General features: G+C 43.5%; 1 protein-coding gene across 1 annotated transcript in view; it reads right to left on the bottom strand.

Moving 5' to 3' along the window:
- Positions 1–20,663, bottom strand: part of LOC144694990 (hexokinase-1-like) — a 222,828-nt gene that overhangs the window by 3,858 nt on the left and 198,307 nt on the right. Inside the window, exons 14-16 of the mRNA XM_078565820.1 lie at positions 17,444–17,627; positions 14,865–15,020; positions 14,433–14,666 (exon numbers count right to left, since the gene is read on the bottom strand). Of these exons, the coding sequence (XP_078421946.1) occupies positions 14,433–14,666; positions 14,865–15,020; positions 17,444–17,627 (574 nt within the window). The remainder of the gene's footprint in view (positions 1–14,432; positions 14,667–14,864; positions 15,021–17,443; positions 17,628–20,663) is intronic.

The raw sequence follows: 20,663 nt of genomic DNA, 5'->3' as shown, positions 1-20,663 counted from the left end.
ATCCTCCTGCTGACAATCCAAGGCTTAAACCCAGAGAGTGATCAGAGAAATCAATAACAATTGATGGCAGTAGAAAGCCAAGGAGATCCAGCTCTATGCCAACAAATATGACTTCAGAATTTTATACCAGACAACAATCTGTGCCAATCCAGCCCCAAACTGGTCTTGGTTGCTGACAGGTCCACCCTGCTCGCAGACAGTGACTCCATCAGGACTGGGCAAAGAGAGCTTTACAAGGCTCTTCTCAACCACGACTCAATGCCCTTCGACACTGTTCTTGAATTTGTACACCAGCACCCAGTGGACAAGTCTCTCGCCAAACCTCTGTCCCTGCACAAAATTTACTGAGCCTTTGCACAAAGCAAAAACAGCAAAGCTGCTGGCCCAAATGCTATCCCAGCTAAGGTGTCTATGCACTCAGCTCTGCAGAGCCCATTTTTACTTTTCTAGCAAATCTGGCATGAATTGAGGCTCCCAGAACACCTAAGGGATGTCAAAATTGTCTCAATCTTCAAGAAGGGAAACAGGGCTGAATGGGACAATTATCGAGGCATAGCTCTATCCTCTACTGCAGGCTAGATCTTTGTCAGAGTATTATCAGATCACCACTGCCACTTGCAGAAGCATTCTGCCAGAGATTGAATGTGGTTCAAGGCATGATGGATCTGATCTTTACCATTCAGCAGATCCAAGAGAAAAGCTGCAACTGAAACCAAACTCTGTATATAGTCTTCATCGATCTGGGGAAGGACTTTGACTCAGTCAATCAGGAAGTTCTCTGGAAGATCCTGAGCCTCATCAGCTGTCTGTGGAAATACATTGAGGCTGTGTAATTTCTCCATGACTAAATGACAGCCACCATTCCCTGCAATAGACTGGAGGCTGATGTATTAAGCAAGATGCATACCCACCCTTTTCTCCATCTTCCTAGCGACCATTCCCAAAATGGCCAAGGACGCCATCCACCCCAGGTTCCAAACTGAGAACAGCTTCAACAGGAAGCTTTTCAATCTCCTAAGACTGAAAGCAAAGGCCAAAGTCTCACACATGACCATAACATACCTCCAGTATGCGGATGATTGTGTTATCCTGGTGCACACAGATAAAGGACATACGTGGCATGTTCAAAGAAATGTATCGAGCCCTGGGGCTGCACTGAACGTCCATAAGACAAAACAAAAACAAAAATAAAAGTACCTGGAAAAACTCAGCAGGTCTGACAGCATCTGCGGAGAGGAATACAGTTAACGTTTCAACTCCGTATGACTCTTCAACAGAACTAAGGAAAAATAGATGAGAGATGAAATATAAGCTGCTTTAAGGTGGGAGGGGGGGGTGGGGGGGGGAGCGGTGGGACAGGTAGAGCTGGATAGGGGGCCAGTGATAGGTGGAGATTACCAAAAGATGTCATGGACAAAAGGACAAAGATAATATCACCACCGTCAACACCTCTAAGGAATGTGCTAATAGGTGACATTAAGGGCAGAAAGCAGGACAAGCAAGGTACAGATAGCCCGAGTGGGGGTGGGTGGGGGGAAGGGATCGAAATAGGCTTAAAGGTAGAGATAAAACAATGGATGGAAATACATTTAAAAATAATGGAAATAGGTGGGAAAAGAAAAATATATATAAATTATTGGAAAAAGGGGGATCAGAAAGGGGGTGGGGATGGAGGAGAGAGTTCATGATCTAAAGTTGTTGAACTCAATATTCAGTCCAGGAGGCTGTCAAGTGCCTAGTCGGAAGATGAGGTGCTGTTCCTCCAGTTTGCGTTGAGCTTCACTGGAACAATGCAGCAGGCCAAGGACGGACATGTGGGCATGAGAGCAGGGTGGAGTGTTGAAATGGCAAGCGACAGGGAGGTCTGGGTCATGCTTGCGGACAGACCGAAGGTGTTCTGCAAAGCGGTCACCCAGTCTGTGTTTGGTCTCCAATGTAGAGGAGACCGCATTGGGAGCAACGAATGCAGTAGACTAAGTTGAGGGAAGTGCAAGTGAAATGCTGCTTCACTTGAAAGGAGTGTTTGGGCCCTTGGATGGTGAGGAGGGGGGAAGTAAAGGGGCAGGTGTTGCACCTTCTGCGGTTGCATGGGAAGGTGCCGTGGGAGGGGGTTGAGGTGTAGGGGGTGATGGAGGAGTGGACCAGGGTGTCCCGGAGGGAACGATCCCTGCGGAATGCCGATAAGACAAAACTGGGGCTCACACAAAACCTGCCCAGCATCACGGCCTCTATCTGATAGAAGTCACCCTCTTCTACTATCTCAGTAGCCACTTGTCCCAGTCAGCAACCATAGACTTGGAGATCTTGCACAGGATCCAGTGTGCCAGCTCTTCCTTTGGGAAACTGCTCAGACAAGCTGATACATTTTGATACATGTGATTTGATACGTTTTGGTAGAAAGACATGGAGAGACAATACAATATAAAGGGTACAATTCTAAAGGGGGTTCAGGGACCTGGGTATGTTTGTGCATACATCATTGAAGGTGGCAGGACAGGTGGGGAGAGCAGTTAATAAAGCAAACAGTGTCCTTGGCTTTATTAATAGGGGCATAGAGTACAAGAGCAAGGAGGTTATGTTGAAGTTGTATGAGACATTATTCAGTCTCAGCTGGAGTACTGCATCCAGTTCTGGATGCCACATTTTCGGAAGGATGTGAAGGCATTGGGGAGAGTGCAGAAAAGATTCACAAGAATGGTTCCAGGGAGGAGAAACTTCAGTTATGAAGATAGATTGGAGAAGTTAGGACTGTTCTCCTTGGAGAGGAGAAGGTTGAGAGGAGATTTGATAGAGGTGTTCAAAACTATGAGGGGGCTGGACAGAGTAGACAGGGAGAAACTTCCAATAGGTGGAAGGTTTGAAAATGAGAGGGCACAAATTTAAGGTGATTGGTAAAAGAAGCAAATGTAATAGGAGGAAAAAAATTCTCACACAGTGAGTGGTTGGGATCTGGAATGCACTGTCATGAAAATGTAATAATTTTCATAATATTATTGTGATTTATTGTAAGGGTAGGTTAATAGTGGGGTTTGGATTAGTTTCTCTGTGTGGATTTAATTGAATTAGAGACAGCTGGAGCTTTTGATTGATCAAAAGGGAAGCTATGTTTGAAATGCTAAATACATAAACATGGTTGAAGTTTTAGAATGTGAGGTGTGAGGAACATTTGCATTTTTAGATAAACCAGAGTAGTTTGAATTTCGAAGAGATGATAAGGCGTTACACCTAGCCACAAGAGGCTAAGCCAAACAGTGTATTTATTTTTCCCAAAGATTACTGATAATACGAGTACAATGAAAGATTTATAATATGAGAAAAGTAAAGTTGCAAAGGCATATTGGAACAATGGAATTTACATTAAAAAGGGACAAACCTATAAAGGAGATGAGGTTATGTGTAAGAAGAAGGCATTCTATGATCTAACAAGTGTGAAAAGCCTCCAGCCTCTAGGTATCAGGTTGTTGTCTATAGGAGCTGAAGCTAAGAAAACTCACTGTGAATATCACTGCCCAGGGTATTGTGTGCTTTGCCTGGGTCTGTTTAATCCTATTTTATTTTACTGTTGCCTTAACAGAGGTGTAACTTGGAGTCAGATTAACCAGGCAATTTAGGAGTTATTATAGTAGTAATTTGTAGACCTATGTATGTGCTTAAAACATTTTCTTCTATTAATAAATGTTTAATTTAGTTTTGTAAAAAACCTCTAATACTCAGTGGACTTATTACTTCTGAATTCAAGGCACACATCTCAAATAAAAACGCAAATTGCAAAATGGTTGTGGCAGTTGTTTCAAGTTTCCCTCTGGGATTTGAGCAGCTCAGCATTTACCGTCTGCTGTGTTATAACAACTGCCTGAGAGTGTGGTGGAGGTCTGTTCAATCGAGGCTCAAGAAGGAATTAGATGATTATTTGAAAAAGAAACAATCTGCAGGGTTAGAGGGAGAAGGAGGAGAATGGCACCAGGTGAATTGTTCATTCAGAGAGCCAGTGTAGACACAATGGGCTGAATAGCCTCCTCCTGCATTATAACAATTCTGTGATTCTGAGTTATCACTAACCACCACCGGTGGATGGACACAAAGTTCGCAGTCTACAGGGCAGTCTTCCTTCCGACACTCCTCTATGGCTGCGAAACCTTGATGGTGGAATACCGACACCTGAGAAAGCCCCAGACATCCCATCAGCGCTGCCCATGGAAGACCCATGCATCGCCTGGATGGACTGTCGTACAAACATGATTATCCTCCAGGAAGCAGGCATCCTGAGCATAGAGGCGACCATTCTCTTGCAGCAATTCCACTAGACAGGCCACTGCATCAGAATGCCAAGCTCTCACCTTCCGAAGTGTGCTCTCTACTCTCAGCTCACGATGGTTCAAAGATCACAGGGCAGAAACGTTTCAAAGATACCCTGAAAACTTCCTTGAAGAAGATTGGCTTTGATCTCAACAACTGGGAAGAGGGTGCACTGGGCCACCCATGATGGCGAGTCCTGCTTCATTAATGTGTAGCTGGGTGAAGGCTGAAGACACGAGAGCAATAAGAAAGCTCAAAAAGATGCAGAACCCCTCATCAACCACAGACTGACTAATGACTGACTGCCAATGTGGAATGTGGATTTGGGACTTTTTTAATGCTGCTTCTCTCTTAGTCTTTTACTTTCCCTTTTCAACCTCCTTTCCTTTGCACTGACTTCAGCCCTATCTTTTACAGCTTCTCTCTCTTTCTCTGCCCCTTTCATTGTCTCTGTCTTTCCCTCTCTTTACTCTAGGACTCCATGGCAAGCATCCTCTTAACTCTGAGGGACTGCCTGTAAGCAGCAGTCCCCCACAACAAACCTTAAACTCTAGTCTCAATAAATATCCCTTCTGTGCTAGGGTCCTCACTATAGAGGATACAAGTAACATCCTACAGTTACAGAAAATAGCTGTAAATCAGGAAATGGAAGGGGCTCAGGAAAATCACAATCACCAGAGAAGTGGTACTGAGCAAATTGTTGGAGCTGTGGGCTGACAAATCGTTAGGTCCTGATGGACTTCATTCTACGGTCTTGGATGAAGTGGCTAGTGAGATAGTCAATGCATTGGTTTTAATTTTCCAAAACTCCCTGGATTTGGAAAAGGATCCATTAATTGGAAAATAGCAAATGTAACTCCTCTATTCAAAAAGGAGGGGTAACATATTGGCATAGATAGAAGATTGGCTAGTGAACAGGAAACAAAGGGTAGTCATAAATGGGTCTTTTTCAGGTTGGCAGGATGTAACGAGTGGTGTGCCACAGGGATCAGTGCTGGGGCCTCAACTTTTTACAATTTATATAAATGACTTGGATGAAGGGACAGAAGGTATGGTTGCTAAATTTGCTGATGACACAAAGATAGGTAGAAAAGTAAGTTGTGAAGAGGATGTAAGGAGGCTACAAAGTGACATAGGTTAAGTGAGTGGGCAAAGATCTGGCAAGTGGAGTATAATGTGGGCAAAATGGCATTTTGGCAGGAAGAATAAAAAAGAAGCATATTACACAAATGGTGAGAGATGGCAGAGCTCTGAGATTCAGAGGGATCTGGGTATCCTAGTGCATGAATCGCAAATGGTTAGTATGCACGTATAGCAAGTAATTAGGAAAGCAAACAGTATGATATTGTTTATTGTGAGGGGAATTGAATACAAAAGTAGGGAGGTTATGCTTCAGTTATGCAAGGCATTGGTGAGACCACATCTGGAATACTGTGTACAGTGTTGGTCTCCTTATTTAAGGAAAGATGTAAATGCATTAGAAGCAGTTCAGAAAAGGTTTACTAAATTATTAGCAGGAATGGGTGGGTTATCTTATGAGGAAAGGTTGGATAGGTTAGGCTTGTGTCCACTGTATTTTGGAAGAGTAAGAGGCGACTTGATTGAAATCTTTAAGATCCTGAGGGGTCTTGACAGAGTGGATGTGGAGAGGATACAAACATACGAACAAGGTGCAGGAGTAGACCATTCAGCCCCTTGATCCTGCTCCACCATTTAATAAGATCATGGCTGATCTGATAGTAACCTCAAATACTCCCAATAACCTATCACTCCCTTGCTTACCAAGAATCTATCTACCTCTGCCTTAAAAATATTCAAGGACTCTGCTTCCACCGCCTTTTCAGGAAGAGAGTTCCAAAGATTCACAACCCTCTGAGAGAAAAAAAATTGCCTCATCTCCATTTTAAAACGGCCCCTTATTTTTAAACCCCTCGTTCTAGATTCTCCCACAAGAGAAAACATCCTCTCCACATCCACCCTGTCAAGACCCCTCATGGTCTTATGTGTTTCAATCAAACTGCCTCTTACTCTTCTAAAGTCCAACAGATACAAGCCTAGCCTGTCCAACCTTTCCTCATAAGACAACCCACCCATTCCTGATATTAGTCTGGCAAACCTTCTCTGAACTGCTTCCGACGCATTTACATCCTTCCTTAATTAAGGTAACCAATACTGTACACAGTATTCCAGATGTGGTCTCACTAGTGCCCTGCACAACTGAAGTATAACCTCCATACTTTTTATATTCAATTCCCCTCACAATAAACAATATCATTCTGTTTGCTTTCCTAATTACATGCTGTATCTGCATATTAGCCTTTTGAGATTCATGCACTAGGACACCCAGATCCCTCCGAATCTCAGAGCTCTGCAATCTCTCACCATTTAAATAATAAGCTTCTTTTTTATTCTTCCTGCCAAAATGAACAATTTCACACTTTCCACATTTTACTCCATTTGCCAGATCTTTGCCCACTCACTTAACCTAGACTCCACTTTGTAGCCTCCTTATGTCCTCTTCACAACTTACTTTCCTACCTATTTTTGTGTCATCAGAAATTTGGCAACCATCCCTTCAATCCCTTCATCCAAGTCATGTATATAAATTATAAACAGTTCAGGTCCCAGGACTGATCCCTGTGGCACAGCACTCATTACATCTTGCCAACCAGAAAAAGACCTATTTATGCCCACTCTCTGTTTCCTGTTAGCTAGCCAATCTTCTATCCATGCCAATATGTTACCCCCAACACCATGAGCTTTCATTTTCCGCAATAACCTTTGATGTAGCACTTTATCAAATGCCTTCCAAAAATTTAAGTATAGTACATCCACCGGTTCCCCTTTATCCACAGCACATATGACTCCTTCAATGAACTCCAATAAATTGGTTAAACATGATTTCCCTTTCACAAAACCATATTGACTCTGGTTGATTACCTTAAATTTATCCAAGTGCCCTGCTAAAATGTCTTTAATAATAGTTTCGAACATTTTCCCTATGACAGATGTTAAGCTAACTGGCCTGTAGTTTCCTGCTTTCAGTCTCTCTCCACCTTTGAATAATTAAGTTACATTTGCTATCTTCCAAACTAATAGGACCTTACCCGAACCTAAGGAGTTTCAGGAAAGTAAAACCAAAGCATCAACTATCTCATCAGACACTTCTTTTAAGACCCTAGGATGAAGTCCATCAGGACTTGTCACTTGTCAGCCCACAGCTCCAACAATTTATTCAGTACCACTTCTCTGGTGACTGTAATTTTTCTGAGTTTCTCCCTCTCTTGCATTTCCTAAGTTATAGTTACTTCTGAGATATTACTTGTATCCTCTATAGTCAAGGCTGATGGAAATACCTGTTCAGTTCCTCTTGTGGGAGAATCTAGAAATAGGAGTCACTGTTTAAAAGTAAGGGTTAGCTCATTTAAGACAGAGATGAGGAGATGTGTTTTCTCTCAGAGGGTCGTGAGTCTTTGGAACTCTTTTACTCACAAGGCAATGGAAACAGAGTCTTTGAACACTTTTAAGGCGGAGCTGGATAGATTCTTGATAAACAAGGAGTTAAAGGTTATTGGGAGTAAGCAGGAATGTGGAGCAGAGGTTACAAGCAGATCAGCCATGATTTTATTGAATGGCAGAGCAGGCTCGAGGGGCCAAGTGGCCTACTCCTGCTCCTAATTCATATGTATGCATTTCTCATCAAATCCCTGAAAAAGACTACCAATTTGTGGTTACTTTTGTACTGTAAATCCACAGTTCTGAAAGTTTTATATTCATAGAAGCCAGAAACAACAACAAGAACTTGCTTTTATATAGCATCTTTAAAGTAGTAAAACATCCCAGGGCACTTCAGAGGGGTGTTATTTGAACAAGATATAATTCTGAGCCATACAAGGACTGATAATAGAATAGGTAATCAAAAATCTGCTGAATTCAATAGGTTTTAAAGAGTGTCTTAAAGTAGAAATGAGAGATAGAGAGTCAGAGAAGTTTAGCGAGGCAATTCTAGAGCTTGGGGCCCAAGTGGCTGAAGGCACAGCCACCATTAGTGGATCGAGCGATTCAAATCCTGCAAGTTCTGGCTCTACTCTTTAGACTATCTGACCTAGGCCTAAACCCCGCAACCAGCAGGGAATAGTTTCTTTCCATCTAACCCATAATATCTTTAAAACTCTCATCAAGTCAAGCCTTAACCTCCGAAATTCCAGAGAACATAACCCTCATGATTTAAATGTAGGAGTCCACGTATCATTCTGGTAAATCTAGTTTTATGATGTCTCTTATCTCTTTAGTTGTCCATGGCTGTTATTTGGCAGTAGATCTTTTGTTCCTTAAAGGGTTCAACCTGATTCTGTGTCACATGAACTTTGTTTTGAACATCTCCCAATGTTCTTCTGTTATTCTATCCATTAACAGATTCACCCAGTTTACTGTAGACAATCCTTGCTCATTGCATTCAAGTCAGTGCCTAAACCTAGAACATTCGTAGTTGTTTTGTGTTTTCCCCCGTTCAAACACTGCATTAATATCGGTCGGTATTATGATGACTAATAGATAAATGTTCATGCACCAACCATTAGGCTGTTAACTAAGACATTGGGCGGGGTTTAATGTTTGAGGTGAGGTTCACATCTGCCGGCTGGAAAGCCAGTGAGAAGTCCGCATCGAACATTTGCGGGAGGCCCAATATAATTTTGTGAGAATTGGGCACTTACCTGGGCAACATAAGGCCTCCCGTTGAATTAAGCCCTTTGCAGGACGGAAATTCTGCCCTGGAGAACTGCAGCTCTCCAGCACTGACAGCACCACTGGGAGCAGTGGTCACTGCTGGTAATGCACTGATGCCTTCACCAGGGATGAAGGGAAAATATGAACTTGTTCATTTTGGCAGGAAGAATGGAAAAGCAGCATATTATTTAAATTGAGAGAGATTGCAGAATTCTGAGGTACAGAGGGATCTGGGTGTCCTGGTACATGAGTGATTAGGAAGGCAAAATGGAATGTTGTTGTGCATTTCAAGGGGAATGGAATATTAAAGTAGGGAAGTTTTATTACAGCTGTACAGGGCATTGGTGAGGCCAGATCTAGAGTACTGTGTGCAGTTTTGGTTTCCTTATTTAAAGGATATAATTGCATGAGAAGCAGTTCAGAGAAGGTTAACTTGACTGATTCTTGGGATGAGGGGGCTATCTTATGAGGACAGGTTGAGCCTGTATTCATCGGAGTTTAGAAGAGTGAGAGGTGATCTTATGGAAACATAGATCCTGAGGGGATTTGGCAAGGTTGATGCTGAAAGGGTTTTCCCCCTTATGGAGGAAACTAGAACTAGGGGGAACAGTTTAATAATAAGGGGTCTCCCATTTAAGATGGAGATGAGGAAAAATCCTTTTCTCTCAGAGAGCTGTTGAATATTTTTAAGACTGAGTTAGATAGATTCTTGATTGACAAGGGAATCAGGGTAAAGTGGGTAGACAGAAAAGTGGAGTTGAGGCCACAATCAGATCAGCCATGATCTTATCAAATGGCGGAGCAGGCTCGAGGGGCCAAATGGCCAACTCAGCTTCTAATTTGTATGCTAGCATTGCTGATGGATCGCTGGAGTGAGGTTAGTCGGGTGGGAAGAAGATACCAGGGAGGGGAGGCACTGGCAAGGGAGGTGGGGAGGGCATTAACAGCAAGAGCAGGGACTGCCTTCCTGCAGGCCCCCCTTCCTGATGCTGGGCCCATCGATTGGGTACAGAGTGCTGAGTATGAGGAGGCCACAGGCAGGTTTGTTGGACAGTTGTCCCACACAGTGAGTTCCCTTCTGGCCACTGGTCGAATTCCAGCGGCAGTGGGATAAGGGCCATAAATGGTCCCTAAGTGACTACTTCAGGGTGACAGTTGGCCTTTGGCTCAGCACTCTTCCCGACCAGAACCTGTTTTGGGGAAGTTTTGAAGGTGGTGGGGTCTCCACTGCACACCCACCTGCCTGATCAAACAACTCCAAACTCACCTCCGGCCCATTAAAATTCTGCCCATTAACTAACTCATTTTCTATTACTCTTTCTCTTAGGCTGTCCTGTAGGATTGAGGATGACTTGCTTCCAGACGAGTTCGATGGGCTCTGAGATCGCTGGTAAGTCCAATGCATGATCTGCAGACTCTGCCACATGTGAGGCAGATGGTGCTTGGAGGGTCAGTTGATGGGTTGTTTGGAGGTTTCTGCATCCTCTCCAAAACCTCAACTTCACCTCTGCACATTCCCGTTGAAGCCTCTCATTGTGTTCAGTGCATTTCAGAATGTACCTTCTCCATTTTGGTCAGTTTCAACCCAGGGACTCCCATGAGGCAGTGGGATGTTTGCTCTCTTCAGGGATGCTTTGAGGACATCCCTAAAGTGTTTCCACTGCCCTCCTGGGAGTCTCCGGTCACAACTGATTTCTGAGTAAAGCAATTGCTTCAGGAGCCTGGTGTCAGGCATATGAACGACATATCCTTCCCATTGGAGCTGATTTTGAGTGATCAGTGCCTTAATGCTGGGCGAGTTGCCTTGGAAGAGGATGCTGCTCCTGGACCACCTTCCTTGCCACTGGGTTTGGAGAATCTTGTGAAGGCACCGCCTTTGGGACTTTCTTTGAGGTGCCTGCTGTGGGTTTTCCAAGTCTCTGAAGCATATAGGAGCGCAGGGATCACTACTGCCCAGCAAAGCAGGACCTTAGTCTCAGGTTTGAGGTCCTGCTCCTCTTTTCCTCAGTCAATTGAAGGCTAAGCTGCCACACTGGAGATGATCATGAATTTCACTGTCCATATCTGCCTTCATCGAAAGGAGGCTTCCAAGATATGGAAAATAGTCCACACTTTCCAGGAGAGAGAGCTTGGTGAAATTACAATCACTAGGGAAGTGGTACTCAGTGATGGAGCTCTGGGCTGACAGGTCTCCGGGTCCTGATGGACTTCATCCTAGGGTCTTAAAAGAGGTGGCAAATGTGTCGGTGTTAATTTTCCAAAATTCCTTAGATTCTGGAAAGGTTCCATCAGACTGGAAAGTAGAAAATATAACCTCTCTATTCAAGAAGGGAGGGAGGCATAAAACAGGAAACTATGGGTCAGTTAGCTTGAAGTCTGTCATGGGGAAGGTGTTTGAGTCAATCATTAAAGAGGTTATAGTAGGGCACTTAGAAAAACTCAAGATAATCAGGAAGAGTCAGCATAATTTTGTGAAAGGGAAATCATGTTTAACCATTTTATTAGAGCCCTTTGAAGGAGTAATGTGTGCTGTAAATAAAGGGGAGCCTTTAGATGTGCTGTACTTGGATTTCCAGAAGGCATTTGATATAGTGCCACATCAAAGGTTATTGCGGAAAATAAAAGCTTATAGTGTAGGGGGTAACATATTAGCATGTAAAGAAGATTGGCTAGCTGGCAGAAAACAGAGCCTATGCATAAATGTTTTTTGTCTGATTGGCAGGATGTGACAAGTGTAGTTCATAAGGGGTCTGTTCTGGGGCCTCAACTTTTTACAATTTACATCAATGACTTAGACGAGGGGAGCGATGGCATGGTGGCTAAATTTGCAGGCGACACGAAGATAGGTAGGAAAATATGTTGTGAAGAAGATGTAATGAGTTTGCAGACGGATATAGATAGGTTGAGTGGGTGGGAAAAAGTCTGGCAGATGCAGTATAATGTGGGAAAATGTTGTTCACTTTGGCAGGAAGAATAAAAAAAAGAGTATTACTTAAATGGAGAACGACTTCAGAATTCTGAGGTGCAGAGGTGTTCTAGTGCATGAGTCACAAGAAGTCAGTATGCAGGTACAGGAAGTAATTAAGAAGGCTAATGGAATGCTATCCTTTATTACGAGAGAGATTGAACATAGAAGTAAGGATGTTATGCTTCAGTTATACAGGGTATTGGTGAGGCCTCAAATGCTGTGTGGTCTCCTTATTTAAGGAAGGCTGTAAATGTGTTGGAGGCAGTTCAGAGGTGATTCACTAGATTGATACCTGGAATGAATGGGTTATCTTATCAGAATAGGTTGATCAGGATGGGCTTGTTTCCACTGGAGTTTAGAAGAGTGAGGGGTGACTTGATTGAAGTATATAAGATCCTGAATGATCTTGACAAGTTGGATGTCGAAAGGATGTTTCCTCTTGTGGGTGAGTCCAGAACTAGGGGACACTGTTTAAAATTAGTTTGCCCTTTTAGGACAGAGATGGGGAGAATTTTTTCCCCTCAGAACATTGTGCGACTTTGGAACTCTCTGCCTCAAAATGTGGTGGAGGCGGGGTCATTGAGTAGGGCAGAGATAGATTGACTCTCTTGCCTAACAAGAATCTAAGGTGGGTTGAAGGGAATGTGGAATTCGAAACACAAACAGTTCACCTCGCTGATTTCTGGAATGGCACGATTGTCGTTTAAGGAGAGATTAGTTCAACTAGTCCTATACTCACTGAAGTTCAGAAGAATGAGAGGGGATCTCATTGAAACATATAAAACTCTGATGGCTGGACAGACTGGATGTCGGGATGATGTTTCCTCTGGCTGGGGGGTCTAGGACAAGGGGTCAAAGTCTCAGCATACTGGGTAGGCCATTAAGGACTGAGATGAGGAGAAACTTCTTCACTCAGAGGGTGGTGAACCTGTGGAATTCTCTATCACAGGAGGCTGTGAAGGCCAAGTCACTGAATATATTTAAGAAAGAAATAGATAGATTTCTGGACTCTAAAGGCATCAAGGAGTATGGGGAGAGTCCAGGAGTACGGTGTTGAGATAGAGGATCAGCCATGATCATATTGAATGGCGGAGCAGGCTCGAAGAGCCGAATGGCCTACTCCTGCTCCTCATTTCTATGTTCATATGAAATGTACAAGGTTCTGATGTACAAGGTAGACCCTGAGATGTTGTTTCCCCTGGCTGGGGAATCGAAAACACAGGGGCGCAGTCTTAGGATTAGGAGCTAATCATCTAGGATTGAGATGAGGACAAATTTCTTCACTCAAAGGGTTGTGAATGTTTGGAATTCTCTATCCCGGAGGGTTGTGGATGCTCCATCGTTGAATAAATTTAAGGCTGATTTTTGGCATAATCAAGATATATGAGGAGCGGATGGGATCGTGGAGTTAAGGCTGGTGAGAAGCTATGATCACATTGGAAGGCAGAACAGTGTCGCGTTGCCATTTGGTGTACTCCTGTTCCTATTTCCTATATTCTTATGACACTGACCCAGACTGTTTGCAGATTTGGTGTGATATTTGACCCCAAGATTAGCTTCTGACCACAGGTTTGCACCACCGTTAAGACTGACTATTTTCACCTCCATAACACTGGCCAGCTTCAACCTTGCCTCAGCTTATCTGCTGCTGGAACCTTCACTCATGTCTTGATTACCTCTAGACTTGACTATTCCAACATATTCCTGGCCGATCTCTCAAATTCTACCCTCCTTGAGGTCACCCAAAACTCTGCTACCTATGTCTTAACTTGAGCCAAATCCTATTCAGCCATGCTCCCTGACCTACGCTGGCCCATTTTTACACCTTTAAAATTCTCATCTTTCCTTTCAAATCCATCCATGACCTCATCCCTCCCTATTTCTATACTGTCCTCCAAGCCCCCAACCCTCCAAGATATCTGTATTTCTCTAATTCTGGCCTCTTGATCACCCCTGCTTTTAATCGCTTCTCCATTGGTGGTTGTGCCTTCAGTTGCCTGGGCCCTAACCTCTGCAATATCCTTCCTAATCCTCAGTGCCTCTACCTCACTTTCCTCCTTTAGGACATTACTTATACCTACGTCTTTGACCAAGCTTTTGATCATCTTCTCTAATATCGCTTTGTGTTGCCTCAGGTTCATACTTTGTTTTATATATGCCTTTGTGAAGCACCTTGTATTACACCAGAGGCACTATATAAATACAGTTATTGTTGTTCTGCATCAAATTCACACACTCAGAATTCCCAATATAAACTCACTGTTTACATTACATTGTTTATGACCACTCTGTGCTTCAGCTGATACTTTAAACTCTTTTTTTCTGTTCATTTTCTGCTGGTGTGATATTGCATAGCTGCTTAATTTGCAAAGTGTTGCACAAAAGATTTTCCAACACAGTCAGTTGATATTGCAGCTTTGGAATTGGTTAAAACACTTACTGTGGGTGAAGCTTGTAGAGTGTTCCATCGACACCGACAGTAATCTCCAGGTGATCCAACTCCCGGTTCTCCCTTATTTTGTCAACAACAGCAGCCATTCCTGCACCACAGAGCTGAGCTGCTCTCTTAGAAACAACACCACACACCTCCTTAACAATGACACTGTCGTCACAAGTACTGTCCAGGCCAAGGTGCTGAAGGATAGATCGGACTTCGAGCAGAGCCAGGCGGTCACTGTGTTCAGATAATATAAAAAAAAGTTATTGGCTGCTTAACTCTGACTTAAAGTGTAATTCATTGACTTTGAAGCACTGAGGATTCGAAAGGTGCTATTTACATCCACCATATCAATGTCCTTAATGAATAAAAATGAACATTGCTACTAAGCATCAAGGAGCATCATATAATTTTTATACTGCTACCTTTTCTTACCTCTCTATCTGGGACAAATATTTGGTTTCAAAAATGTCTTTGGTTGTTAGAGTATGTGAGATAATGCCTCTGAACAAAAACCCTTGCTTTGTGAAGTTAATCAGTACGGTGCGCACAATCTCGCCCAGATACATTCCGCTGATCATTTTCTCATATCTGTTAAATAAGAGAGAGTGTAAGGCAGGACCTTGTCTGGCCAAAATGAACCATTTCAGAATCCAGTACTCTAAACTTAATCTTGGCAAAGTATTTGGTGAAATTTACCCTGGCTTTTGCTCACAAAACAATGATTAACTTTAGAATGTAAACATTTATTTTTTGAAGGTTTCAATGAGATCACCTCTCGTTCTTCTAAACTCCAGAGAGTCTAAGCCCAATTTTCTCAGCCTCTCGTCATAGGGACAACCCCCTCATCCCAGGCACCAATTTAGTGAACCTTTGCTGTACTACCTCCAATGCAAGTATATCTTTTCTTAGGTATGGAGAGCAAAACTGCACACACTATTCCAGGTGTGGTCTCACCAAATGATTGTAGCAAGACTTCTTTATTCCTTACTCCAATCCCCTTGCAATAAAGGTCAACATGCCATGTACCTTCTGAATTGCAAGCTTAAAATTCAAAAATCCTCCAAATCAACACCCACCACAATCTGTGCCTCCTACCCTTGTGTTCCCTTTCATGCAGTACTCCGATCTATTGGATTGATTGGGTTTCTCTGAGGGCCTTCCATATTTTCCCACCTCCTCTAACTGGAAAACTGCTTGAAGTGTCCAATTTGCCAATGGAATAGAAATGATTTGAAGGTTTGACACCTACCACACATGGGTGGTAACTCACTGCCATCCAGATAAAAGCAAAATACTGCAGATGCTGGAAATCTGAAATAAAAACAGAAAATACTGGAAAAATCTCAGCAGGTCTGGCAGCATCTGTGGAGAGAGAAACGGAGTTAACGTTTCGAGTCTGTATGACTTCTCCGGAGTCAGCCAGCCTCGGTGTCACCCAGCTCTTGTCCAATGGGAGCAGAGCCATATGTGTAATGGGATTCTTCCTCATACAGAGTTACAGGGCTGGAATTTCAGATCTCCAGTCAGAGCCCCAGCATCATAATGGCTTCTGGGTCTTGACCTCACACTGATGTGAAAATATGCAGGCTTTCCAAATTCGAATCACTTTATTGGTCATGAGTCACGTTCGCCCAATTAGCGACAGCAGACATGGGAAGGAAGTAGGATCAATCGACTTGAAAGGCCAGTGGCAGCAATTGCTGAGGCAGCCATTCATCAACAAAACGGAGGCACAAGCAGAGCAGAGAGCAGTGGGCAGGGTGAGCCCACTCTTCCTGGATGATCCACGGTAGGCCCTGATGGACACAGTGACAGGGGCATTTTCTTCCCTGCTAGCAGAACAGGAGGCTCCCAAGATACATCAGGATGGCATGGCTGGAGGTGGCACACAAGATCAGCAGAAGAGGAGTGCTGAGGAGGACCTGGGTGCAGTGCAGGAAATAGTGAGATGCACAGGTCAACAGACACCAAAGTGCCAGGGAGAGGGGTAGCCTGGCTGCACCTACCTTAGACTGAGAGGGAATGCCTGGGCAGAGGACAGAGACAGCCCATGGTTTTCACACGGTTCAAAGAACAGTGAAGTCATGCCCTGTGACAGAGGCTGCCCCATGGCACTGCAGGAGCAGCAGCCTTTGAGGTTCTGCCCCGAACCCCTGGCACGACCACAATGAGAATGACCCCCAGACAGGCGTGAGCGAGCAGCCAGCCTCCACCTCACCTCTGTCACAGGGCGAGCACTCTGTAGGAATGGTCAGCTGCAGAGGTCACCAAGTTGGTGAAATCATTTGCTGGGTCACTCAGGTATTTGGCATGTGAGAAGATATTTACTGCAAAACCCTTAAAAAACTTGGAAAGGTGTTGCACTTGGGCTGCCTTGTTATACCAGCAAAACCCAGGGAATGGGAAGTGGAGGCTGACAGAGCAATGGGGTGTGCTGACAGAGATTGTGCCTCGGTCAAAAGTTAGAGCTCTCCTTACCCCAGGCTGGATAGAGGAGGTTCAAAGGGAATTGGCGAGGCAAGGAGGGAGTATGAGAAGAGACTGGCACCTAACATAAAAGGGAATGCCAAAAGTCTTCTACAGGGATAGAAATAGTAAAAGGGTGGTGAGAGAAGGTTTGAGGCTGTTGGGGACCAAAAAAGTGATTAACGCATGGAGGGCAAATGGCTGAGGTATTAAAGAAATACTTTGACAAGGAAGACGATGCCGCTGAAGACATAGCGAAAGGGGGGCAGTTGAGACACCTGAATGGTTTAAAATTGATAAGGATGAGTTATCGAATAGACTGGCTGTACTTAAATTTGATTAACGATCAGAACTGAATGAAATGCACCTAACGATACTGAGGGAAGTAAGAGTGGAAATTGCAGACATTGCCCATAATTTTCCAGTCCTCCTTAGACTCAGGGGTGGTGCCAGAGGACTGGAGAATTGCAAATGTTCAAAAAAGGGTGTAATGCCCAGCAACTAGAGGCCAGTCAGTTTAACCTCAGTGATATATATTAACTTACTTTTGTTTTCCAATATTTATTGAATTGAAGTCCACCAATTTGTCAAAGGTAGTTCTGATGTTATCTAAGCACCCGTTATCACCAAACCCTCCCCACTCAGTGTTGATGCACATCCTCTTCTCATTTCCTCTCACTGTTTCTATGTTCTTCATTTCTTCCATATAGCAGAGGTTGCAGCCAGTTCCTGTTTTACAAAAAATAAACCAAAGAAGAATTTCATAACATGGATTCGAAAAGTTCTCTTTCTTTCCCTTTGCCACGTCCCCATCTGCTGAAGATGCTGAATTTAGGATATGGTACTCGAGTTCCCAGCAGCACAAGAGCCTGTTCTCCAGAGTGAGCCTAGACCAATGTTGTTCACTACATTAGTCACTGGGAAACAATGTAATCAGAGTCACGCTTGTGACCGAGTCACTGATTTCAATTGGACAATATTAAGAACACAAGAAATAGGAGCAGAAGTGGACCACACGGCCCGTCCAGCCTGCTCTGCCTTGCAATACAATCATGGCTGATCTTCAACTGCAACCTCATTTCCCCACCCGCTCCCCAAATCCTTCAATTCCCTGAGAGACCAAAAATCTGTATATCCCAGCCTTAAAGATAGAGCATCCACAACCCTCTGGGGTAGAGAATACCAAAGATTCACAACCCTTTGAGAGAAGGAATTTCTCCTCATCTCAGACCTAAATAATCAGTCCCTTATCCTGAGACTGTGTCCCCATGATCAAGCTTCTCCAGCCAGGAAAACAACCTTTCAGTGTTTACGCTGTCAAGTCTTAAAACAAAAACTGCAATAAATGTAAGAACCCTTTTACCTCTGCCTAAACTCAAAACATAAAAACAAACAAAACTGTTTAAAAATTAGAAACTGTCACTTATCACAAACTCATAATAGCAATTAAAAGTCTTTGAAAAATTGGAAATTGTTTAAAAATAAAACTTCAAGAAAGCTCACCATAACACTGTGAGCATGCTGCCCAGAGTTATGTGAGCTGGTGACCTCAGAAAGGGGGGATGACCTCAGCACTCCCTCTCCTCACCAGTTCCACTCTACGAACTCTGTGCCTCACTCTTTGCTCTGGTACAGGAAGTCCCAGCTGCAACAGCAAAAAAACGCAAAGCCATTCTGTTAATCATGGTCAGCGCCGCCCTCCGTGGTATCGCTGCTGACTGGAAGATTTGGGCCAATAGTATCATGGCTTATCTTCCACCACAACTCAAAATTCCTACACTATCCCCATATTCCCTTAACATTCCCTTAATTCCCTTAGTATCAAAAAATCTACTGACATCTGTCTCAAAAATACTCAATCACTGAGCAACTACAGCTCTCTGGGATAGAGAATTCCAAAACTTCAAAACCCTTCCATGTGAAAAAAATATCTCCCCCTCTCAGTCCTAAATGTCTGTCCCTTATTCTGAGGCTGTGACCCCGTGTTCTAGATTTCCCATCCAGGGGGACCATTTTCTCAGCATCTACCCTCTCAAGCTCCTTAAACATTTTAATGTTTATTTTAGATCACCTCTCAATCTTCAAAGTTCCAGGGAATATAGGCCTAGTCCACTCAATCTCTCTTCCTAGGGCAATCAACTCATCCTAGGAATCAGCCTAGTGAAATAAAAACAGTGTTTTAAATACTCAGCAGGTCTGGCAGCATTTGTGGAGAGAGAAACAGAGTTAATGTTTCGAGTTGAATATGACTCTCCTTCAGAACATATTGGACTCGAAATATTAACTCTCTTTCTCTCTCCACAGGTGCTGCCAGACCTGCTGAGTATTTCCAGTACTTTCTGTTTTTATTTCAGGTTTTCAGCATTTGCAGTATTTTGCTTTTATATTAGTCTAGTGAACTTTTCTTGCACTTCCTCCAGGGGAAATCTATCCTTCCTAAGGAAACCAAAATTGCACACAGCAATTTGTTGTGGCCTCCCCAATACTCTGTATAATTGTGGTAAGACTTCTTTACTCATGCGCTCATCTTTACTCATCGCTTTGCAACAAAAGCAAATGTACCCCCCATTTGCCTTCCCAATTGCTTGCTCTACCTGCATGTTAACTTTCTGTGATTCATGTACAAGGATGAAAACATTTTCCAGGCTTTCGCCATTTAAAACATATTTAGGTGTGAATTTTCGCTCCCAAGTCGGGAGCGCACAGTTGGGATAATTCCCAACTCTGCAAACCCATCCAGGAAAAAGTGTCCTGGAAGGTTGGATTTTCAGTCTGGCTGGGGGTGGGGGCTGTGGCGAAAATGAAAATGGAAATTGTGGGACCCAGGAAAGAGGTCAGAGGCAGCCGGGTGCAGAAGCGGGCTGGGTGAAAGGCTGGTCTCGGTGTTCCAGCACTATGTCGAGGCTATGAAAATAAACAATAAAACCAAAAACAGCCCTCACTCCTCACCTCCCCATGCCCTATCCATACCAACCCATGCCACATCATACCCCCAACCCACCCTCCCCTCATACCTTCCATGCCAACCTGTCTCTCTCTACCTATACCTCATGGCCTTTATAGTCCTAATGTTAAACTCATGCCCCCATCTTTGTGCTTACACCCTCTATGCCAAATCACCCAGTAACCACCATGGTGAGATCTCAGGAGCCATGCTGAGATTCAATAGAGTTCTTAAATGTCTATCGATGAATTCACTATTTCAAACAAAGAAACACTCTCATTGCTAAAATCCATCCAATACATTGAAATTCCTTTAATCCTTTATGAAAACAAGCATTTGTATTATTAGCTCCACTTCAAAGAGTTTATAACCACTTGGAGCTGTCAATGAAACTGTAAACTGACAGGCACCCCATGATTGTGAAAGGTTGTGAAATCAGTCATATAGCACTAATCCTATAATGGTAGCTCTAAGGCTTATGTCAACAGACAGAGTGAAATAGCAGGCGCTGATATTTTTAACACTGCAGATTGCTCTTTTTAAATTTAAAGGCAGGAGGTTAATATCCATTGGCAGTTTGACAGTTCTCCTAACAGCTGTCATGACAGTTGCAATGAGTTTATCCACTTTCTACATACATTCATGTCTGCTTTTAACAATCCCAAAGGGCACCTTATCCCTTCCAAAAAAGTGCCCTACCTCTCCAAAAGAATACCTTACCTCTCCAAAGAGGCCCAGTGGCTTCAGATCTTTACCTACCTGGTGTCAAGTGCACAAGCCATGTTTTAGACATCCCACCAGCCAAAACCAGATCTGACTGA

Source organism: Cetorhinus maximus, chromosome 20, assembly GCF_964194155.1.
Source record: "Cetorhinus maximus chromosome 20, sCetMax3.hap1.1, whole genome shotgun sequence".
Lineage (NCBI taxonomy): Eukaryota > Metazoa > Chordata > Chondrichthyes > Lamniformes > Cetorhinidae > Cetorhinus > Cetorhinus maximus.
Note: the sequence above shows the minus strand (reverse complement) of the source record. Positions and strands in the feature narration are given on the sequence as shown.